General features: G+C 46.7%; 1 protein-coding gene across 1 annotated transcript in view; it reads right to left on the reverse strand.

The window, feature by feature from the left end:
- The window catches only part of SCAPER (S-phase cyclin A-associated protein in the ER), a gene marked incomplete at its 5' end in the record, with an annotated part of 174,582 nt that overhangs the window by 127,433 nt on the left and 21,762 nt on the right, over positions 1-25,387 (reverse strand). Inside the window, 1 exon segment of the mRNA XM_015412282.1 lies at positions 8,787-8,923. Within this exon segment, the coding sequence (XP_015267768.1) occupies positions 8,787-8,923 (137 nt within the window).

Below are 25,387 nucleotides of genomic sequence, written 5' to 3' on the forward strand. Positions count from 1 at the left end.
CCTGCCTGCCTGGGGCCAGGGGGGGCCTTTGCGGGGCTTCCTTGCACTCCCGCCGGCCTTGCAGGTCCACTGCCGGGCCCCTCATGGAGCTCGGCAGTGGAGCTGCAAGGCCGGCGGTGGCAGACGGGACCGTTGGGGGCGGGGTGTGTGGCCTTATGACACACGTCCGGTGATGTCGGGGTGTGGCCTTATGACACACTTCCGGTGATGTCAGGGGGTGTGGCATATGCTAATGAGTTATGCTAATGAGTTCCCCTAGCTCTTTTTCTACGAAAGGACCCCTGGAAGTCGCTCATCTGAAATATTAACGACTGGTTACTTTGTGCAGAAAATATCACAGGCATCGGTTCTAGGCTTTAAATGATTGTGCCGTTTTCACCGAGTGTCTTGGCTCTGATGAAGATTTCACGTTTGAAATGGGCGGAAATCTAGATGCTCGTTGCCGCCGGCATTGAGAGAACTGCCAATATTTTCCTGTTATAGACAGTTTGGAATGGTAACATACTCTGGACGAAAATTGATCTACCGCTCTGTACTACTGTGTGAGTTTTGTTAACTGCACTGTTGTTGTTTTTTAATTAATTTTTTTATTTTAAAGAAGAAATCATACATATAATTACCATAACAACAATAACATAGTACTTCCTGTTTTGACAATAAAATAAGAAGTCGAATGAGTTACATTGTTTTACTTGACAACAAATCGTATATGCGCCTTATACCTACACACTATAATGCAGATACTATGTAACTACTTGTAACTTCTTTTACGATAGAAAAGCCAACCTCGTACTACTCTCCAATAACCAATATAAATTAACACTAAACACTGTGCCCACCAGAAGAGGAAACTTTCACAAAATTAAAGAAGATAGACAAAGACAAGAGCAAGATTCTATGAAATTCAAGAACTATTGTTGTTATACCCAATTATGGTATTGAGACCATTCATGTGAGATAAACTGTGCTGGTGCATGATCTTTGGAATGCCACTACTGAGATACACGACTCTGTGATAGAGTATATGTTTCATTAGGCATCGGAGCTTGAAGTCTCTTCAATTACATTCAGTTTTATTTCATTATTTGAATAGCAATTTTGTGGTCGAAGGCTTTCATGGCCGGAGTTCATTAGTTGTTGTGGATTTTCCGGGCTGTATGGCCGTGGTCTTGGCATTGTAGGGGAGAAGGGGGGGGAGAGAGGGCAAAACAGCACACAGTTGCCTGGAGTTTACCAAGATGCAAAGGTAACAGCGGCAGTCCAGGCTGGAGAAGTTCGGGGGGGGGGGGGACGTTCAGAGGGGTGGGGGAAGAGAAGACCAGAGACTTCTAAACTTTCTGCCCCCAAGAAAAGGTGGATTAACTCTCCTGCGTTGTTTGCTGTAGGTTTTCCGGGCTGTGTGGCCGTGGTCTTGGCATTGTAGGACCTGATGTTTCGCCAGCAGCTGTGACTGGCATCCTCAGAGGTATAACACAGAAAGATGGAGTACTCTCTGTGCACAAGATAATGACTCAGCCCTACCCCACCTTCCTGAGTCGATATAAATGACCGGCCTACCATTTTTCTTCTCACCTTGACACAGAGAGTAACCCATCTCTCTGTGTTATACCTCTGAGGGTGCCAGTCACAGCTGCTAGCGAAACGTCAGGTCCTACAATGCCAGGACCACGGCCATACAGCCCGGGCAATATACAACTGATGAATAGCAATTGTTTTGGTGTTTTGGTCTTCTTGAATAATTAGCTTCCAAGATATGACAAGATCAGGCTAGCCTGGGCCATCCAGGCAAGGGCAAAAGAGATACAGAGGTGGTCTGCCCTTGCCCGCCTCTGCGTAGCAACTTCCCTGGTGGTCTCACATCCAAGTACTAGTCAGGGGCCGACTCTGCTTAGCTTCCGAGACTTGATGAGATCGGGCTAGCCTGGGCCATCCTGGTCAGGACAAAAGGCATACATAAGTGATGTGCCACTGCCTGCCTCTGCGTAGCAACTTCCCTGGTGGTCTCCCATCCACGTACTAGCCAGGGTCGACTCTGCTTAGCTTCCGAGACTTGATGAGATTGGGCTAGCCTGGGCCATCCACGTCAAGGCAAGAGACAAGCAGAGGTGGTTTTGCCGTTGCCTGCCTCTGCGTAGCAACCCTGGACTTCCTTGGTGGTCTCCCATCCAAATACTAACCAGGGCTGAGCCTACTGAGCTTCCGAGCTTGGAGGAGGATCAGTCTCGCCTGGGCCATCCAGGTCGAGGTATTTATTAGATGCAAGTGAAGAACTGGGCTTCACATATGACCTTGGGTAACCGGTAGCCAGGAGCTGCGGTGGCTCAAGTGGTTAAGACGCTGAACTGCAGGCTGTGGAAGGTCAGTAGTTCAGCAGTTTGAGACCCGGGTGCCGCAAGACGGAGTGACCTCCCGTCTCTAGTTCCAGCTCCTGTCAACCTAGCAGTTCGAAAGCAAGAAATTGCAAGTAGATAAATAGGTACCACTTCATTAGGAAGGTAACAGCGTTCCGTGTGCCTTGGCGTTTAGTCATGCCAGCCACATGACCACGGAAATGTCTTCGGACAGCGCTGGCTCTTCGGCTTTGAAACGGAGATGAGCACCGCAACCCTAGAGTCGGATTCGACTGGCTTTCGAGCAAGGGAAACCTTTACCTTTACTAACCGGTAGCCAAGACTGGAACGATGGCGGAAGATCCGTTACAGAATGGTGTGACCCCCAAAGCTCAATGCTAGACAAAACTATCCATAACCAAGGACAGAGCAAAAGGAAACAGTGTGGTAATCGGGTTTTTAAAAATCCAGGAGAAAGTGCTATTGTGATGAATTTGAGAGACGGGACACTCGAGACAGCTTCGTTAATTCCATAAACTATTACACAATTCTTCAGGGTCGTTCATAATTTCCACGAGACAGTACGTAACAGGAATCAATGAAGCCAGGGACAGCTGCAGACACCGGGGCTGCCGGCGGCTTGAAAAGTTTGTTCGAAGTTGTCGCTGACGTGACACTCAACTGCAGGTTAAAGGAGGTATAGGGAATCGAGGGAGGGAAAGAAAACGCACCATCGAGGCAAGGGGCGCCTGCCTCTGCATAGGAACCCCGGACCTTCCTTGGTGGTCTCTCATCCAAATACTAACCGGGGCCAACCAGCTTAGCTTCCAAGATCCAAAGATGGTGGTCTGCCATGTTCTGCTTCTGAAGAGCAACCATGGACTTCCTTGGTGGTCTACCATCCAAATACTAACCGGGGCCAACCAGCTTAGCTTCCGAGATCCAAAGATGGTTGTCGGCCATGGCCTCCTTCTGAAGAGCAACCCCGGACTTCCTTGGTGGTCTACCATCCAAATACTAAACGGGGCCAACCAGCTTAGTTTCCGAGATCCAAAGATGGTGGTCTGCCATGGTCTGCTTCTGAAGAGCAACCCCGGACTTCCTTGGTGGTCTACCATCCAAATACTAAACGGGGCCAACCAGCTTAGTTTCCGAGATCCAAAGATGGTGGTCTGCCAGGGTCTGCTTCTGAAGAGCAACCATGGACTTCCTCGGTGGTCTACCATCCAGGTGCCAACCAGGGTCGACCCTGCTCAGCTTCTGAGGTCTGATGAAACTGGACTAGCCTGGGCCATCCTGGTCAGGACAAACACTGCGCCCCAAAAGACAAGACTCTCTCTGTTACACCCCCCCCATCTCACGACACACAGTAGGGGGACGTACAGAAAGACCTGTGATGATTTCCTGAATGTCCAGGTAGGATCAGGTGGAAGAAGATGAGGGGTGAGGGGTCTGGAGACCAAGTCCTATGAGGAAAAGTTGAAGGAGCTGGGTATGTTTAGCCTGGAGAGGAGACGACTGAGAGGGGATGTGATAACCATCTTCAAGTACTTGAAGGGCTGTCGTATAGAGGATGGGGCGGAGTTGTTTCCTGTTGCCCCAGAAGGCTGGACCAGAACCAACGGGTTGAAACTAAATCAGAAGAGTTTTCGGCTAAACTTTAGGAAGAACTTCCTGACAGTCAGAGCCTCTGTAAGCCGCTCTGAGACTCCGAGTGAAGGGCGGGGTATAAATCCAGTCTCTCCTTCTTCTTCTTTGGAGGTTTTCAAACAGAGGCTAGATGGCCATCTGTCGGCAATGCTGGTTCCGTGAACGGAGGCCGATCAGGAGAGGGAGGGCAGGAAGGGTTGCATCAGTGCTTAGTTCTCGTGACCCTTTCCTACATGGCAGGGAAATGCTGATCGCTGCTTTGGGGTCAGGAAGCATTTTTTCTCCAGGCTACTTTGGCTGGAGATCCTGGAGGATTGTTGTCATCTTCTGGGCGTGGAACAGGGGTCACTGGGGGTGTGGGGGGGGAGGTATTTGTGAATTTCCTGCACTGTGCAGCGGGTTGGACTAGATGACCCTGGAGGTCCCTTCCAACTCTATGATTCTAAGGTGGAAAGATTCACACCTAATCTTTCTGCCTCTTTTTGTCCCCGTGTGGATTTGCACTTGAAAGGTTCAAGGTAGAATTCACCCTCTGCCTTAAATCCCCCCTTGTAATCTTTCCTAACCAGGATATCCAAATATCTGAATAACTGAGCTGACACGCACAAAAACTTATATTTAAATAACTTTGGCTAGTCCTTAAGGTGCTGCTGGACTTTTGTTTCCTTTAGGTATGCCCACAGAAGAACTGTGAATCCACGTGACAAACACAAAAAGCGCGGAACTTTAGAACACATGGCATCAAGGACTCTGATTGCGAGAAGACGTTTCGGCAAGATTTCCTATCAATACGCAGAGCTACAGCTTTAAAAGTCCTAATTACACAGTCATTAGTGCTCCCCGAAGACGTCCTCCTTTGATGTTACAGAGGAAGAAGTGAATGACGCTTCTTAATTCTTTGTTTGAAGGGACGGCATAAGCCTTTCTACATTCTGGGTGTACCAGACAGACAGACAGACAGACATGGGTGGCTGAGCAGGGAGAGGCAGAAATATGAAAAGCTTTTAAGACCGGGATGAAAAGCTTGAACTTTGTTTAAGAGGAGAAAGGAAGGATTCAGAAAGAGACATTCGGAATGGCAAGGGCGGAAGTCGGTTTTCAAGTTTGCACAAAAGACGGCGGCCAGAAGTGGCTTTTTGTACATTCTGCAAATATTTACCCCTCTGCCAAGGCACATGCACCCCCAGGCAGTTCTCCCTTAATTACCCTTCTGATACAGCTTGTCGTTTCCCTCTGACGGGTCGGGTGGTACGCCATGCGCGGTTTGCTGGCTGACCCGAGACACTCGGCGGCAAGTTCTGTCTTCACCTGTGTAGCGCCAAGCTTCCTATCCAACAACAGGATTAATTCCGAACTCGCTTTTGAGAAGGAGACCTGTTTGGTCCCGGATTTTTTTCTTTCTCTTCTTTTTTTCGGCTGATGCTACAGATGACTGCTCTAATCTCTTCTCCTCCCATTCATATAAATATTTTTTAAAAAGGTAAGTCTATTTCTAAATACTTTTTCTAGACGGTTTTTTAAAAAAGCAATGCAACTGGAACCAATTCCTCGCTGAACTAAAACACGGCCGTTTTTGAAAAGTGGTGAGCTTAACAGAGAGGAAGTGTGGTGTAGTGGTTCAGACTGGCATCTTGGAGACCTGGGTTCGAATCCCCACTCGTGCCATGGAAGCTCGGTGGGGGACCTTTGGCCAGTCATACGCTCTCATCCTAACCTACCTCACAGGGTTGTTGTGAGGATAAAATGGAGGAGAGGACTGTGTAAGTTGCTTTTGGCTTCCCCTTGGGGGAAAAGGCATGGCACAAACAAAGCCAGTAAACACATAAATATGCACTAACTCGACAAGTTAGAAGATCCATCGGCAAACAAGACGAGCGATTCCATCAGCACCAAGACGTGCCTTCCATCTGTAATAATTTCATTCTCACCAGCTGCCAATACGCTATCTGCAGTGATATTTTGATAGCATCCCACACGTTAACATGGAATCATTTACTTTGCTATATATCAGCAATGGCAGCACCTGCTTAATGGCGTAGGGTTATAAATATTGTTAATAAGAGCAAGGAAATTTCTTCAAGAGAACAGATAATCTTACTGATTACAGTTTGTCCCTTCCGTCACCTCTGCCACTTTCAACGGCTCAATTTTGATTTAAGGTCTAACAACTTGGCCAGCGATAAAAACCCATTCGGGTGTGTTTAGAAGATTTTTCGCCATTTTCGTATTTTGCAACTTCCCGGTGACCGAAAAGCGCTTACGGATTTTCGAGTTCTTAAGCTGGGCAAGTCTTGCGCTGGGCCGGCGCTAAAACCAAAGGTGGACATCCAATTCAGACAAATGTCAAGAGGAACGATGTGGGTAATCTCTTCCCAAACTTAAAATGCTAGATGGGTTAAGAGTGGAAGTCTCGCTCTTCGACCTTGCAGAGGTCTCCGGCTAATTAACGTCTTTAAACCTAGCTAGCGACCAAATGAGCAATCTCCAACAACTGCCTGACGGGACAATTTAGATAACAATTTCTCAGGCATGAAATACGTCATGTAATACCAAGTGGCACTTCAGACTGAAATGAGAGATGTAATGTTGTATTTCTTATAACTTTCTTAACTTGATTGGGGCATGGGCAAACGCTCTCCATAGCACTGAGGGCCAGTGTGGTATAGAGTCTAAAGTGTTGGTCTAGGATGTGGGAAACCCAGGTTCCAATCCCCACTTGAACCACGGAAGTCTGCTGGGTGACCTCGGGCCAGTCACATGCTCTCAGCGTAACCTACCTCACAGGGTAGTTGTGAGGATGAAACGGAGCAGAGAGGACAATGTAAGCCATTCTGGGTCCCCATTGGGATGAAAGGCGAGCAGTGCTCCCTCTAAGCTGAGTTAGTGTGAGCTAGCTCACAGTTTTTTAGCCTCCGGCTCACACATTTTTGTCTTGGCTCAGAAAGGTTGGTTCCAGAGCCAACTAATGTATACAGTAGCCAAATCGCTCACTCACAACTCTAATGCCACTAGCTCACAAAGGAGGAGGCCGCCGGAGGAGGCCGCTGAACTAAAGACCAGCTCCAAGGCGCCAGGAGGGGGAACGCCGGAAAAACATCAGCACGCGAAGCCTGCTGGAATAAGAGCCGAAACAACAACAACAAGAGCTCGCTCTGCTGCCTGGGTGCTGGTAGGTAGTCTGTTAATGTGGCCCTAGATAGGTACGATAAAAATCATATGTAAACCGCTCAGAGACCCTTCGGGGTTTGAGCGGTATATAAGCTAAAAGTTAAATAAAAATAATAAAATAAATTTTTGCTCACAAGACTCCACAGCTTAGAGGGAGCATTGAAGGTGAGATATAATAAATAAATAAATTGATATAAATCTACAGTATTTAATATGACACCCGGCAGCATCAAGTGCTAAGGCAGAAAAGCTGTATGTGACTCTCCGAAACTAATGGCTTGTATCCTATTATTATAGTTTGTAAATTTGAAAAAATATAAGCCCCCTCTCAACAGCTTGACAAAGACTAAGCATGCTCAGTGCTCTTCAGAAACGACAGACCGGCAAGAGCAGTTTGGTATTAGTTAAAGGAAAGGGAAACAGAGTAATTAAGAAATTAGCCTGAACTCCTAATTGCTGATTGTATGTTGGGAGGTGAGATTTGCGTTTGGGGATGCTCCTGAATCTTCATCTCGTGGGATTTCCTCGCAGGTCCCTAAATTATTATTTATTTCAAAACATCCCTCACACACACCCCTCCATTGGTCTATACTTTGTTGCATTTATCTTTGTCCTGCAAAGCCCTCTGGAATGTAAATATGCCCAGGGATGCCACATTTAATACTGCCCAGCAACGGCAAACCCTTCCTAACATGTTAATGTATCTAGAAGCTGTTGCATAATTTTCGCTAAGCCTGTTTGCGACAGCCAGAAAGGGAGAGAAGGAATTAAAGGGGGACATAAAGAAATGGAAGTAAATTAAAAAAGGTGAGGAGGATATTGGCTGCACAAATGCAACTTGGAAAAAAAAATAGCAATAACTAAAGCCATGATAATAAAGTTATCAAGCTGCTTTCGCACCCAACCCTTTGACTATTAAACACTGTGGCAATATTTCATTGCTCATAATGGATTTCAAGTAAGCGAAAGGAATACTGCGAATAGGAAGTCATTGAAAGAACAACAATATCAATGACAAATTACAATGGCGCGCCGATAACCTCCGACGGGGGACGCTGTGGGCCCGAGACGTGTGCGATGCCCCCTCATTGTGTATCAAATCCGTGGGGTGTCACATTTTCGGTCCCATGATAAATGGCGGGTCTGACAACTCACTTTCTGTCCCAAGATATTTCTAACTTTTGCCGGGTTGCGTGGCAGGCAACAAAATTGATTAAACCCAGCCGGCGGGGGGAGGGGGGGGATTTGACGCGCCAGCCGCCTGGGGCTTCTATTTGTTGATTACTATTGATTTTCTTTGATACTTCATTTCAAAAATCAATAGCTAGGAAGAAAAATAGGCCCGGTTTACACATACTTAAACATACCATTGTATGCGAGAAGAGACTACAGTTTTGGCAAGGGCTCCGGCATCCAATTACGAGGAAAGCTCTTAACAGGTGAAAGCCGGGGCTCCCGATCGATACTCCGTTTTCTTCCTCAATCAGAGAAAGTGGCCATAAATTAGGCGCATCGGTGTTATTTTCAAAGATGTTCCTGAGGCAAATAACTTTAAAGTTTTTTAAAAAGATTTTCATAGGTTGTTTTTTTTTTTTTTTGGTGAAGGACAAAAGAAAAGGAAAGATCCCCCCCCCCTACCTTGAGCTCATTCGTGCCTTCAGTTTTTTGGCCTTCTTTTTCGTCTTCTGGCGCTCCTCGCTATCCTTTGAGGGCTCTGTGGGGACTGAGCTTTCGACTATGATATCCACAATGTACTTCTTTAACGACAGGTGCTCCTGTGGGAGGCAAATGGCTTATTTTATTTTTTCTGCTTCGATGACACTACCTCCGCCTCATGGAATCAGAGGCGGCTTACGATTATTTTTTTTAAAATTAAAAACAGAATCGAGGCAATATAAAGCGTTGGCACTCAACGATAAACAACAAAAGTAGCACTGAAAACGTTAAAAATCTAAAAGAAGTAGCGACGGTACAACAACATCCAACTGCAAGACAAAAAACCTTAAAAGCTGGACTTGTTTCTTTACTTCTTTAAAACATTTATAAGCCCTCGTTTCTCCTGAAGAAGACCCAAGGTGGGCGACATTAAAATAAAATGCAATAAACCCTTATAAAACCACACCGTTTTAATCTTTAAAACAGAAAAGTAAACGGCAACTAACTGAAGACATTTTCTCAATAATGGTTTGATTATAATACATGTATTTTCTCAATTGATGTCAGCAAAGCAAAACGATGCGAAAAGACAGGCCATGAAATTCCACACAGCTCAAGTAATAGCTCAAGTATAAGCCCTCGTTTCTCCTGAAGAAGACCCAAGGTGGGCAACATTAAAATAAAATGCAATAAACCCTTATAAAACCACACCGTTTTAATCTTTAAAACAGTAAAGTAAACGGCAACTAACTGAAGACATTTTCTCAATAATGGTTTGATTATAATACACGTATTTTCTCAATTGATGTCAGCAAAGCAAAACGACGCGAAAAGACAGGCCACGAAATTCCACACAGCTCAAGTAATAGCGTACAACCTCCATTTGACATGAAAATGTTATTTCCAAGGCCACCGCTGAGCTGAGGGGGACCTAGGAAGATTATACTCCAATATTATCCAATATTGGTCATCTTTGTTGGATATTGTAACTCTTCATGCAAGAGGATCTGGAAGGGAAAGGGTTAAGAGAATCCCCCCCTTGTACCCTTGGCAGGTGGCCCCACCCTCTTCTCCTCAAAGAGTTAAGATAATTCTCTTGGGTGCACTTGGCCCCGCCCTCTCATCAGTTAGATGCTGAGCCTCTTTGACCCTTGCTAGCCTTCTTTGTTTCATCTTTATATAGGACCTCTTCTCTCTCTTACCTGGGCTTGGACCTGCAGCAAGTTAACCTTTTCTTGAAGCGAATCTTTTCACAATAAGTTAAATGTACCTACATGCATATGTCATGCAAGACGTGTTTCTATGTTTATAAGTAAAATTTCTTTCTCTTGTTACCACTGGAGTCAGATCATCTTTGCCATTTGTTTGAACAGCATTTCCCCCCTTAACCGGGAAACGTGCAGGATCACCACTGCCCCAGACATAAGAACATAAGAGAAGCCATGTTGGATCAGGCCAGTGGCCCATCCAGTCCAACGCTCTGTGTCACACAGTGGTCAAAACTGAAGTCCACCAGCAGAGCCAGAACTCCAGAAGCCCTCCCACCGTTGCCCCCCAAGCACTAGAAGACAGAGCATCACTGCCCCAGACATAAGAAGACAAGAGAAGCCATGTTGGATCGGGCCAATGGCCTATCCAGTCCAACACTCTGTGTCATACAGAGGCCAAAACCCAGGTGCCATCAGGAGGTCCACCCGCGAGATCAGAACTCCAGAAGCCCTCCCACTGTGGCCCCCCAGGCACTAACAATAAAGACCATCACTGCCCTAGACATAATGTTCAGTCAATACTTTGCGGCTGATAGCCACTGATGACCTCTGCTCCGTATGCTTATCCAATCACTTCTTGAAACTGTCTATGATGGAAGCGGCCACCACTACCTGTGGCATAGAATCCCACGTGTGAATCACTCTTTGGGTGAAGGAGGACTTCCTTTCATCTGTTCTAAACCTCCTGCTCATTAATTCCATGGAGCGCCCACGAGTTCTTGTACTGTGAGAAAGGGAGAAAAGTACTTCTTCCTCTGCCTTCTCTATCCCATGCATAATCTTATAAACCTCAATCATGTCACCTCTCCAGAGAGCCAGTTTGGAGGTCCACCTGCGAGACCAGAACTCCAGAAGCCCTCCCACTGTGGCCCCCCAGGCACTAACAATAAAGACCATCACTGCCCTAGACATAGTGTTCAGTCAATACTTTGCGGCTGATAGCCACTGATGACCTCTGCTCCGTATGCTTATCCAATCACTTCTTGAAACTGTCTATGATGGAAGCCGCCACCACTACCTGTGGCATAGAATCCCACGTGTGAATCACTCTTTGGGTGAAGGAGGACTTCCTTTCATCTGTTCTAAACCTCCTGCTCATTAATTCCATGGAGCGCCCACGAGTTCTTGTACTGTGAGAAAGGGAGAAAAGTACTTCTTCCTCTGCCTTCTCTATCCCATGCATAATCTTATAAACCTCAATCATGTCACCTCTCCAGCTAAAGAGCCCTCACCTCTTCAACCTTTCTTCACAGGGAAAGTGTTCCATCCCCTTAATTGTTTCAGAAGTTTGTGTGTAAAAGCTAGCCAACCTCTGACTGTGTTTTACTGGCGTTACTACCTCGATGTCGTTTCTCCTGACGGAAGAAAAGGGCAACTCGAATGATAGAAGGGTTGGAACACTTCCCCTATGAGGAAAGGTTAAGGCGCTTAGGGCTCTTAAGCTTGGAGAAAAGACAACTGAGGGGCGACATGACTGAGGTTTATAAGATGATGCATGGGAAAGAGCAGGTAGAGAAAGAGGTACTTTTCTCCCTTTCTCACAATACAAGAACTTGTGGGCACTCCATGAAATTGCTGAGCGGTCGGGTTAGAATGGATAAAAGGAAGTACTTCTTCACCCAAAGAGTGATTAACACTCGGAATTCACTGCCACAGGAAGTGGTGGCGGCTACAAGCATGGACGGCTTCATGGATTAGATAAGCATATGGAGCAGAGGTCCATCAGTGGCTATTAGCCACAAGGTATAGATAGGGGCTCTGGGGCAAGTGATGCTCTGTCTTCTTGGTGCTTGGGGGGGTCAACAGTGGGAGGACTTCTAATGCCCTGGCCCCACTGGTGGACCTCCTGATGGCACTAGTATTTCTGGCCACTGTGTGATACAGAGTGTTGGACTGGATGGGCCTTTGGCCTGATCCAACACTGGCGTCTCTTATGTTCTTATGTTCTTAAGAAGGAAGGAGACTTTAATCCACCACTTTGAAAGGCATCCCTTCATGTGCGGGGCGCCTTTAAATATAAGGTGACACTTCACCCTGCTACATCAAGGTATGGTAAACTCTCTCAGGAATTATGAATCAGGCAGAGACTCTCGCGCCTCAAAGGCCTTGTCTTATCTAATCCGCGATTTAACAGACATCTTTATCAGCAACGATAAGGATGTGTGACGCATTCATTCAATTTTCTCCAAGGGGGATAAAGACAGACCTCCGCTTTCATCACGCGCAACATGGTATGGGCTGCGGAACACGCCATGCATATCAACGTAGCGGAGGCCTGCATGAAAGAGAGGTTTCTCAGAGGTCTCCGCTTTCAGATTAATCTTTAAACTTCATCTCTGGAGCGCAGCGAAATAAAACTAGAGTAATAACACGTTGCGTCGCCCCTCGCTTGTCACTCCTCCAAAGAACGGATCAAAGTGTAGGATTAGCACACGGGCCGGGTCTAATACCAAATGTGCGAAAAAAAGAGATTCAACCAGTAGCCCCCGGGAAGGTATCGGGTGTCGAAAGGACACTACAAAGACGGCGGCTTGTCTCATAGAGCTATGCCCCACGCACCTACGTCTCTAATATTTGCAGGAGGCGATATAATTTGCAAAATTCACATGACTTTAATGCTGGGAACCACCGAATGCCAACTGGTAACTCAATGAAGATAAACACTGTCAAACAGAAGTTTGCGTAAGCATTTCCGGGCCTTGCAGCAGAATGATATTCTGTGAAATGCTTTTATTTTACTTACGCTATACACACACACACACACACACACACATAATTAGTTTTGAGAAGAGAACTCTGTTTACTTACTACTCTCTAGCGAAGGCAAAAGACTGGAACCTGAACAGAGTTACTTTTATCTTAATTAAATCCTCTGTTCCTACTGCTCTGCACTGGATGGCCCAGGATAGCTTCATCTCATCGGATCTTGGAAGCTAAGCAGGGTCAGCCCTGGTTAGTACTTGGATGGGAGACCACCAAGGAAGTCCAGGGTCGCTATGAAGAGGCAGGCAATGCCAACTGCCTCAGTAGGTCTTTTGCAGTGACTTGGATGGCCAAGGTAACCCCATCTCATCGGATCTCGGAAGCTCAGCAGGGTCAGTTCGATTAGTGTTTGGATGGGAGACCTCCAAGGAAGTCTAGGGTCGCTACACAGACACAGGCAATGACAACCTCCCTTTGAAACCTCTTGCCTTGAAAACCCTACAGCGGCGGTTCTCAACCTGTGGGTCGCGACCCCTTTGGGGGTCGAACAACCCTTTCACAGGGGTCGCCTCAGACCATTGGAAAACACAAATTTTCAATGGTCTTAGGATAGGGCTCCCAAGTCTCGCCAAATTGCGGCGGGGGATCGCATCCTGCGTATCAGATATTTACATTACGATTCATGACAGTAGCAAAATTACAGTTATGAAGTAGCAATGAAAATAATTTTATGGTTGGGGGTCACCACAACATGAGGAACTGTATTAAAGGGTCGCGGCATTAGGAAGGTTGAGAACCACTGCCCTACAGGGTCATCCCTGCTGTGTGATGAGAACAGTTGTGTTGTAACAGAGGGGAGTCTCTTCTTTCGGGGTGCAGTGTTCATCCTGAACATCTCTTGCCTTGAAAACCTTATAGGGTCACCTTGAGTTGGCTACAACTTTATGGCATTTTTCACCACCACCATTACAACTGGGCCAATGTATCTTATAGCAAATTTTAACAGTGTTCCTTATGGCGGTTTTGCAGTGATTTGGATCAGCTGGTACATAGTGCAATAGCCAGTTGCTTCTTTCATCTGAAGGACGCAGGAGGAGCTCGACACACAAAAGAACCCAAGCTGGAATGAAAGCAGTATTTGGATGTTTGATAACACTGTTTTGCCTTGAATCTTCCCAGGGAGGCCAGGCTTGTGGCAACCAGGGCTAAGGCCTTTTCAGTGGTGGCTCCTATCTGGTGGAATGAGCTCCCAGAGGAGTCAGGGCCCTGCGGGAACTCTCACAGTTCCGCAGGGCCTGCAAGACGGAGCTCTTCTGCCAGGCGTTCACTTAGGAGCCACCACTACGATCACCACCAATTATCTTGCGGTAACAATGGGTCATTGGGATGGCCTATTATAAAGATCTAGCCACAGTACTGTGACGGATTGGTACCACTGAAGCGTAACATCTATAGGGTAACATCTATAGGTCACCATCTCGATAACGACTAACTCGGTAACATCACTGAGAACTTTATTATTGTTAAAAATGTTGTTTTATTTTGTTTTTAATGTTTTATATTAGCACATGCTGCCCTGCTTGTGAGCTACCCTGAGCCCGTTCCCAGGGAGGGCGGGATAGAAATATAATAATAAATAAATATAAACAAATAAATAGTGTTTTGTAAAAACACAGTTGCTAGTTAAGACAGCGATGTCTCAGAACGAGTCGGCTGTTCCCACAAATTCTATAAAGATTTTGTCCTATTTATATATATAGCAGGAGCTGTGGTGGCTCAAGTGGTTGCTGCAGGCTGTGGAAGGTCGGTAGTTCAGCAGTTCGAGACCTGAGTTGCCGCATGACGGAGTGAGCTCCCGTCTCTAGTTCCAGCTCCTGCCAACCTAGCCGTTCAAAAGCAAGACATTGCAAGTAGATAAATAGGTACCACTCTGGTGGGAAGGTAACAGCGTTCCGTGCACCTTGGTGTTTAGTCATGCCGGCCACATGACCACAGAAGCGTCTTCAGACAGCGGCTTTGAAACGGAGATGAGCCCCGCAACCTTAGAGTCGGACTTGACTGGTTTTCGAGCAAGGGAGCCTTTACCTTTAATATAGCTATACAGGAAAGCGCTAGGTGTTGCAGAAGATCTTGTACAAGTGGAACGGAGCTAACGCCATTTGTGTTCCTACTTGTGCATCACTGGATCCAAGCCGGTACCTACAGTACTGCATTAGGATTCGGCGGCGGTGCTAGAACTGATAGCGACATGCTAGAACTAACAGCAATCAGTTCTAATGCTTCAAACAGGTACAGAGCCAGTTTGGTGTAGTGGTTAGGAGGGCAGGCTCTAATCTGGGGGAACCAAGTTTGAGTCCCCACTCCTCTATGTGCAGCTGCTGGTGTGACCTTGGGTCAGTCACAAGTTCTCTCAGAGCTGTTCTCTCAGGAGCAGTCCTCGAGAGAGCTCTCTCAGCCCCACCTACCTCACAGGGTATCTGTTGTGGGGAGGGGAAGGGGAAGGAGTTTGTAAGCTGCTCTGAGACTCCTTCGGGTAGTGAAGAGCGGGGTATAACTCCAATCTCTTCTTTTTTCCTTCTACATCAAATCGAATGCAATTTCTCTCTCTCACACAGAGAATCACTTATTCTCATACTAGCAGTCATTTGAGCTCCTCTGTACGGCATACTTTTAAAAATGATCCCATTTCTCTATGAACCTAACAAAAGAACACTTGCAGTAATCCAGCCTTTACAAACAAAGGCAGCATTCAGCTTCACAAACACGTTCTGGAACATGCAAAGGTTACTTTATATGCACATTTCTACTAACAATCACTGACTGCTTGTAAAAGAAAACACCCATTAAACCTGGAAATCACGAAATGCTATTTTCAGAAACCCGGGAATGACGATGAAGCCAGAAGGGATTTTGAAGAAGGGAGCTCTTTTGCATTAAAAAAAAGCCCCGGTTTTCATTACAGGGGATGAAAAATGACCCAAATAAATAATGGAAGTTAATGAACCTTTGCTTTGGAACCATAAACAGAACTCAAGGCAGACGCGTCGATGCACTTCACCATTATGTACGGCACAGCTGAAGTTTACATAAATTCCTGCTTATTGTTTTAACACATTTATAATTATCTTAATGCATTTGAAATTGAAGAGCCGGGTTTTGAGCAACTCAGCAGCTCCGTAGCTGACTCGGCTCTCTCGAGCCGAACATTTTATTTATTGGTTACGTTTTTATCTTGCCGTTCCTCCGTGGAGCTCCAGGCTAAGGGAACACGACTGGCCCAAAGCGACACCCGGGGAGCGGGGCTTGAACTCGGGGCCCCCTGGTCGTAGTCTGACTACTACACACCGCTGTCAGGTCCCCCCAGCAACAACGAAGTACACACTTGTAGAAAGGTTTTACTTTTATTGAAGCTAAAGGTGCGTTGGCAGGAACACTGTTAGGAATAACGGGGAACCCGAGAGCATGTCAGGATATAGCACATTCAAATCAGCAGGACCCAATTGCGGGAGTTCCCGCAAGCGGCAATAGGCCTGGGAACTAACAGTACACATAAGCATAAACAGGTAAAACTTCCCACGACTCATCCAAGGGATAACCCAAGCAACTACTACAGCAGCTCTCCTCCTGCGGCCTTGAAAGATACGTGTTGCTGTGGCAAGCAATTAAGCGCAAGGGAAGCAATGCGCATGAAAGTGAAAGTAGGAAAACATCTGGCAGCTTGCTGACAACCGCTGGCTCTCATGATTTGCCAGTGATAATGATGATAATAATAATAATCATATGGCCTTGTGTGCAGTATAGCCAGGAGAGTCTAAGATTGTCTGGCAGCCAGAGGTTCTAATTCTCAATGTACACTCAGTATTCATCGGTCATCTCTGGAGGCCCTGCTTTGGTCGCCACCAGCATCTGAAGCTAGACGGATGGGAATCCGAAAAACGACCTTCTTGGTCGCGGCACCAAAACATTGGAATTCCCTCCCCAGGGAGACTGATCTGTCTCCCTCTATTGGTGTCACAGAATCATAGAATGTTAGAGTTGGAAGGGACCTTGCAGGTCATCTCGTCCAACCCCCTGCACTCTGCAGGAGCACAGCCGAAAAATAGCCCTACGGCATACCCGAAAGATGGTCGTCCAGCCTCTGTTTGAAAACGTCCAGCGAAGGAGCATCCACCACCTCCCGAGGACGTCAGTTCCACTGCTCAACCACTCTTACAGTTATAAAGTTTCTCCTGATATTTAGCCGGTAACGACTCCCTTGTCATTCCCACCCATTCGATCTAGTCTTGCAATCCGGAGCAAGAGAGAATAGATCCGCTCCATCTTCGACATGACAGCCCTTCGGATACTTGAAGACTGCAATCGTGTCCCCTCTAAGCCTTCTCTTTCCCAGGCTAAACAGACCCAACTCCTTCAGCCTTTCCTCATAAGACTTGGATTCCAACCCTCTCACCATCCAGGTTGCCCTCTTCTGTCTTTCATCAGCACACGAACACTTTTTTGTTTTGTCTGGTCTACCCCCAACAGCCTACTGGCCCGCCTCCTAGTGTCGTTTGCTTATGTTCTTCTAGTTGAACTGTTTTATAATTTTAACTTTATTTTAATTGCTCAGATGTTTGAATGTTTTTTTTTTTCGTGTTCACCGCCTCGTGGACCCTGACTGGGTGGAATGGGGGCATAAAAATGTTTTGGAGAGCCGAGACAAGCCCGATCTCATCAGATCTCAGACGCTAGGCAAAGCCGACCATGGCAAGTATGTGGATGGGGGACCTCCAGAGAATACCAGGGCCGGGAGGCCAGAGGCAGGCTATCCAGCCACTTCTCTGAACGTCCTCCGTGCCCCAGTAGGAGTCGACAGAGGTCGCCGTGACTTCCAGGCACATGCCCACACACAAACAAAATGCCCCCCCAAAATATTCTAAATAAATAATGTCGACAGCTCTTTGACTGGCTTCCAGCTTATTTCCAGAGACAATTTGAAATTCAGGATTTTGCCAATAAAACCTGACATGGCTTGGGGCCAGTGTAAGCCACTCTGAGTCCCCGCTGGCATGAAAGGCGAGCAGTGTTCCCTCTCAGCTGAGTTAGTGGGATCTAGGTAAAGGTAAAGGTCTCCCTTGCTCGAAAGCCAGTCGAGTCCGACTCTAGGGTTGCGGTGCTCATATCCGTTTCCAAGCCGAAGAGCCAGCGCTGTCCGAAGACGTGTCCGTGGTCATGTGGCCGGCATGACTAAACACCAAGGCACACGGAACGCTGTTACCTTCCCACCGAAGCGGTACCTATTCATCTACTTGCAATTTCTTGCTTTCGAACTGCTAGGTTGGCAGGAGCTGGAACTAGAGACGGGAGCTCACTCCGTCATGCGGCACACTCGGGTCTCGAACTGCTGAACTACCGACTAGCTCACAGTTTTTTAGCCTCTGTCTCACACATTTTTGTCTTAGCTCCGGAAGGATGGGGCTCCAGAACGGAAGGTTTCTGCAGACCCTCCACCTCTTAGGTGGGTAAGGCCAGCAGAGTTGTGCGCTGTTTTCTCTGGCTGCGACTAGGCAGCAACGTTCCTTTTTCTTCTTTGTTTTCTTTGTTCGTGCCTCGCGCTTTGCAGCGCCGCCTGAACCCGTCCTGCTGGAAGCAGGGCCGGCAAAGAACTGGATGGTCAGCATGGGGATAAGCCCCTCCCCGCCGGGATCAAAGCCTGAAGCCGACCCTAAAGGAAGGGGAGGAGCTTATCCCAGAAGTACAGAATGTACCACGACACAACCAGTGGAGAACAAACTGATTTATGCAGTAGCCCAATCGCTCGCTCACAACTTTAATGCCAGTAGCTCACAAGGTAGAATTTTTGCTCACAAAACACCACAGCTTCCAGGGAGCATTGCTTGGGACCAGGGTACATGGAGGACTGCCCTCTACCATGCGTGCCCATTGGTTGAGAGTTTCAAATGAGGGCACTTCTCTGAGTGCCCACCAGTCAGTGGTCAAATAGCTTCTTAACAGGGTCTTTGCTGCGGTGGCACCCTGACTGTGGTCGAACACCCTTCCCAGAGTCAATGCCTACCTTATTGAACGTCATGCCCCTTCCACGATTCAGAATACCCTTATCTTCCCAAGCTTTCGATCACTGAGCTGCATTACACTTAAGCTTTCCCTTTAAATACTGCTTAATAGAATGATTTATTCTTTTAGAAAGATTTACTTATAATTTTTTTAACAGACGATCCTTTATTACTGCAGTTTTTCTTCGCCCCCGCGCTCCCCTGAAAATTTCAGACCTGGAAGTCTGGACACAAATATTGTAAAATATATTCAAAATCAGAACGTGATCATAAGAACATTATGGGATCAGACCAATAATCCATCTAGTCTAGCATCCTGTCTCACATAGTGGCCAAACAGTTCCTCTGGACGGCCAAGAACAGAACATAGAGGCCGAGGCCTTCACAAGAACATAGGAAGAGCCCTGCTGGATCAGACCAGTGGCCCATCTAGTCCAGCATCCTGTCTCACACAGTGGCCAACCAGTTCCTCTGGGCGGCCAACAACAGGGCACAGAGGCCTTCCCAAGGTTGCCTCCTGGCTCTGGGATTCAGAGGCTGAGCGCCTCTGGATGTGGAGGTTCTTCTCAGTCACCAGGGCTAGCAGCCACTGAACGACTTATCCTCCATGAATCCATCCGACCCCCTTTCAAAGCTGCTTATTCCTGTGGCCATCACTGTACCCTCTAGCAGCGAATCCCACGTTTTAATCGCTCTCTGTGTAAGGCAGTATTTCCTTTTGTCTGTCCCTGAAGTTTTAGAAAACGGTTTCAACAAAGCAGTGATTCAGCAGAGACGTGGGCCAGCTGTATTCTCCAGCTATGCAATCTATTGAAGTCGGACCTCCACGGCTACACGCAGGGAGAAGGCCATCCCGCCTGCCCGTAAGCTCCAGCAGAAGGTGAGGACCTTAGCCTCAGCTGGGGACCCTCCAAATGTGGAACGGGGTCAGATAATTCACAGCTCTTTGGGGAAGGGGAAGAGGTCATAGTTCTTTTCGGAGAAAGGGGAAGAGGTCATAGTTCTGAGGTATATCACGTGCTTTGCAGGCAAACAGTCCCTCGTTCAGTCTTTGACAATGGTCAGTTCACGGTCAGAATGGTTCAAAGGTGGAATCAGCTGCCTAGGGAGGTGGTGAGCTCCCCTTCACTGACAGCTTTCAAGAAGAGGCTGGATGAATGTTTGTCAGGGATGCTTCAGGCTGGTCCTGCATTGGGCAGGGGGTTGGACTAGAGCAGTGATGGCGAACCTTTTAGAGACTGAGTGCCCAAACTGCGACCCAAAACCCACTTATTCATCGCAAAGTGCCAACATGGCAAATTAACCTGAATACTGAGGTTTTACTTTAGAAAAAAACACTCATACATTAACTTAAGAGGATCCAAACAAAGTAAGGAAAGCCATCCCAAATGCTTTCATTTACTTAAAATTATTTGGCAGAGACCTCGACACTTTTATGATGGTCTGGGCCTGGCTGGGGCGATGGCACGCGTGCCCACAGAGAGGGCTCTGAGTGCCACCTCTGGCACCCGTGCCATAGGTTCGCCACCACTGGACTAGAGGGTCTGTATGGCCCACTTCCAACTCTGTGATTCTATGGTTCAGTTAAAAGGACCTTAAGTAACCTCTCACTGATTAGGACCCCTGAGAGCCCCTGTTGGTCACATGACAAGTACTGAGCTTGGGGGGGGGTGTCAACTGGTTCGGCGCACAGTAGCTTCATAGGTATATTCCAGGGTTCCTCAACACTGACCCCTTTCTTAGCACCCACCAAGTGTTTTCAGAAAGTGGGGAGGACAAGGTGAGGCTTTTGCCCAGCAGAGCTTCTGACAGGCCACTGGAGAGCTGATTGGCTGCACAGATTTTAAAGAAACTGCTTTGGCAGCAGCTGTATGCCTGCAAGAAAAATATTTTAAACAATATATTCAGTTTAAAAGTAAGAATTAGCCCAGGGTGGTGGGCGCAACCACAAAATGGCTGCCACAGGTAGTGGAGCCAACCACGAAATGTCAGGGGTGCGCTTTTCTAAAATTCTAATAATAATTCTTCAGGAAGGACCTCTACTTAACAGGATGGCTTTCAGTCTGCACAGCCAATCAGAAGCAGGCCAGCAGCCAGGACTTTTTTAAATTTTGGGGGGCATTTAAATAAGTCAGGGGGCATCCCACACACACCCCTGCACACACCTCCAAGGGAGCGCTTGGGCTGAATGGGAAGTCGGGTGGGGGGCTTGTCGGTAAGTCAGGGGGCTGGGCCCCGGATGCCCCACTGTAGCTACGGGCCAGATCAGAAGCCCTGTTGGGCAAATATTCCATCAGCCCCTCCCACTTTCTAAATGTAAACAGTGGGCACCAGGAAAGGCATAATGGTGCCCACGGGCACACCGTTGGGGAACCCTGAATTAGCCCACTGGGTGTTTTTAACGTCTATCAAAGGAGATCCTTACAGATAGAGCTTTCTCCAAGACACAAGCACAAAGTCCTGCTTTTATGATCAGCAAGGCGGTGACAGAGAAACTAATATTTGTCCGCTCGACCTTGCCGTGTAATTCCTACATAGGTAAAAGTTTGTGTGTCCCGACTGCTTAATTTTGATCAAGACGAATTAGACTGCTGAGCCTTTCGTTTAGATCAATTACTTTAATCAACCCCCTCCATTAGAACATCATTTTTTACACAAAGCGTACGCTCGCTCGTTCATTAAGACACGGCTTTCAACAGAACTTCCGTGCTGCACAAAGTTACTTTTCCTTGCTGCCGAAGGGACTGCATTTCAAAGATTTGGGCGGATAGTTGGGGAGTTTTATAATAGTTGCAGATTCTTTTCTTTTTTTTGATAATTTGACAATTGAATGTTTTTTGTTTTTAATGATAACTTCTTAAAGACTGAATAAAGTATCATTTATAAGTGATGCCACCCAAGCCACAGTTGCTCTCTCCTGGGTATTTTTGCCAGCTTTCTCGCCATGTGAGAATCAACAGCTTCCAAGTGGAACTATGATGGAGAGAGGTTTGAAAGGCAATTTATTTATTTAAAATATCTGTTAGCCATCTTTCTTATGGAACTCAAGGCAGCTTACAATGTAAATAACATACATTGACATACATAAAATAAAGTACATAAAACACATAAGAACATAAGAGAACATAAGATCAGGCCAATGGCCCATCCAGTCCAACACTCTGTGTCACTCAGTGGCCAAAAAGACCAGGTGCCATCAGGAGGTCCAGCAGTGGGGCCAGGACCCTAGAAGCCCTCCCACTGTTGCCCCCCCCCCAAGGACCAAGAATACAGAGCATCACTTGCCCCAGACTGGTTAGTACTTGGATGGGAGACTGAATGTTTATTGCCTTGAAAACTCTGCTTGGTCGCCATGAGTCAGCTGTAATTTGACAACACCTTCCACCGCCATACTGAAGAAGGGAAATAAGCTACTATTGAGCATGCTTTATGCATCGTCATCATAAGGCTGTGTTTCTACGCTCTGCTCGGATGATGGAATGGGGAGGGGGAATCCGCTGGCTCTCCATCACCACCGCTTATGCTTTTGGAGCCTCTTGTCATACAATCCCAAGCTGGCTTTCAGCCCAGGCCCGTAGTCAGGATTTTGTGGCTTGTGGGACAAATTTTTTTCCTGGTGGGGCTGAAGTTCTCAGTGCAGAAGGAAAAGCCATTGTAGCCCATCGAAAGCTGTGACCAGGACAGATCTCTAAACTGCAAGCTGTCAACCGCTTTCGATGACAGTTCTCAGCTGCTGCAAGTTAATCACTTCTGCCAGTCTAAGCAACAATCATGAGAACAAGCCGGCCAGGTGGAGGTGATGACTTCTATATTTATTTTACTTACTTATTTATTTATTTTATTCGATTTATACACTGCCCTCTCCAGATGGGCTCAGGGCGGTGTACAACAGTTAAATAATATAATTCAAGAAAGTCAAGAAATCTAACACTTAGGCGGGAAAAAACTCTCTTAAAGGAGACCAGTTTCTTGACACAGAGTTAGAAGGGATCCTAGAGGTCACCTACTCCAACCCCCTTGCTCAGTGCAGGCATCAGTCAACTACGGCACCCCAGTCTGCTTAAAGGAGTGCACACCTTTAAAAAATGTTTAAAAATGAGTGAAAAAAGCATTTCCAGGAGAAATTCTTCTGGCGCTGTGCCTTTAAGAAAAGGGAGAGAGCCTCCAAAAGCCCCAGCACAACTACACGCCTGTTTCAGCCTACATACAAAATCAGCCTCCCACGATTTACCTAGCTAAACGTTTTCATGAGAGATTCCCTGATGTTCTCCTGGCAGTAAAACGATCCAATCTGTACAATACGAAAGCAACATTACTGAATGGTTTCTAATGCTGCAACTATGATTTTGATTCCTAAGAGTTTTTTAGGACAGTTTCTAACGCAGTTAACTTTGACTGGGGAGTCTCCTGGGCTTTTATTTATGTGTATATTTACTTCATTTGTACCTAGGGTTGCCAAACCCCCCGGTTTGCCAGAGGTCCCCCGTTTTTTGAGGGGATTCCCACCCCCAACACCCACAGACACCCATCTCTCTCCCTTTAAGTGTGTGCAACCCATGTTTCAACCCAAGCGCGAACTCTGCAAGCTTGCAGGGAAAAGCCAGTTTCGTTCTTAAAAGGGAAACGCAGCTGCTCTTAAAGGGGAAACGCTGGCTGCCGGCTACTTTAAATGCAGGGAACTGCCGTTTCTGGAGATCCAGCGCACGGGTGGGTGGGTGGGGGGCCGCAGATGTCCCCCAACGTGACGTCATCATGTTGGGGATGCCCCACCCCCTCCAGGAACACCCCCAAAGTCCCCCGCTGGGGGTGGAAGATAGACCTGGCAACCCTATTTGTACCCCTCCTTTCTCCCAAGTGGGGACCCAAGATGGCTTGCATCATTCTCCTCTTCTCCATTTTATCCTCACAACAATCATGTGAGGTAGGTTCGCCTGAGTGTGTGACTGGCCCAAGGTCACCCAGCGAGCTTCCATGGCAGAATGAGAACTCGAACCTGGGTCTTCCAGATCGTAGTCTGACACTCTAACCACTACCCCCATGCTGGCTTTCTGGGAGGGTATTGTCAACATCTGAGAAATTTTAGGCAGTTTTCACTTCTCTTGTGTATTACAAAGGTTTTAAAATTGCATTTTAGTTACTGAATTGTTCGGAAATGTTGACATCCGGCTCTGTTGCCTTGTTTGTAAACACTATACAGTTACATCGCACATATTATAGTGTTTTTGGTGCACTGCTCTCTCTGTGTTTGTAATCCAGTTTTATTCACAGTTGTATTTTACGCTGTTCTTACTGCATTGCTTTAATTGTGTAATCTGCCTTTAATCTCAGCGAGACAGTCTACAAATGAAGTAAACACAGATAAATTTTTGCCAACGGGATTTTCCAGTAATCCGTGGCAAGCAAATTTTACTAGTTCTTGTGGCAGCTTAAAAAGAAAAGAAAAACGAAAACCTTGGGGTGAGGTTTCTATTCAAGAAAGCTTTCTCTCCAGACAAGCAGCCATTATTCGGGCTGAGCTCACAACAAAATGTGTCAAAGATCAAGTGTATGTTATCTAAAGTGTCAAGTGCAGAAGGCCAAAGGTGAAATTTTATTAGGTCAGAGGTGGTATAAATAAAATCTTATACGTCAAAAGGAGAAGGGCCATTTAATATAAAGACGTCAGAAATGACAAGTAATAACTTTAAGTGTGTTCACTGCAGGTACCTCCATTGATTAAATATAAAATGGAACCCCTGCGACAAGTGGAAACCTCATTCAAACATACGTAATTTTCAAAAACACAGGTAAAAATAAAACTATCAAAGCCATTTGTGTTTTCTTTGGAAACAAGTGCAAATATTGCCCAGTGCACAGAATTAAAAATAAATCCTATCAGCCCGTCGCATTTAGGCCCACTGATGCTTTAAAAACCGCTCAAAAAAACACTCCGCTACCGAAAACAGAAAGTTCGACGAACTGGTGTTTTAAAAACTCTCCTACTGAAAACAGAAAGTTTGATGAACCGAACAGCTAGTGCGGGAGTTTCCAGTGTGATGCCCGAGGCACTATGGTGCCTGGCGACACACTTCCTGGTGCCCGCCAAGTATTTTTAGAAGTGGATTGGTAATTTGGGGCTCTTGCTTAGCAGGGCTTCTAAGGGGCCACTGGAGATCTGATTGGTGGTGCAGATTAAAATAATGTTTTCCCAGAGGCAGCTGCCACCGGTATTGGTTTCATTCTCTCTCGCTCCTCTTCCCCAGTGTATTTTTTTTTAAATTGCCCCTCTTCTCCCGTGCACTTGGGCTTCCCCCGTTTGTGGCTCCGCCTCCTGTTGCAGCCATTTTGTGGCTGCGCCCAACACCCTTTGTCAGAATTCCAAAGGTGCCCACAGGATCAAAAAGATGGGGACCTCTGAGCTAGTGGTTTGCTTTGATGCTACTGAGATACGAGCAAAACCAGACGACCCAGAGGTGCAGCAACACACAGCACTCTTGTGAGCATTAAACAACACTTGTCCTGTCATGTGCATCCCTTGGGGTGATGCACCATGGGTGAAATGGAAAAATCCATCTTTACC

The sequence above is a fragment of the Gekko japonicus genome, unplaced genomic scaffold (assembly GCF_001447785.1).
Source record: "Gekko japonicus isolate JY-2015 unplaced genomic scaffold, Gekko_japonicus_V1.1 scaffold3138, whole genome shotgun sequence".
Taxonomy (NCBI): Eukaryota; Metazoa; Chordata; class Lepidosauria; order Squamata; family Gekkonidae; genus Gekko; species Gekko japonicus.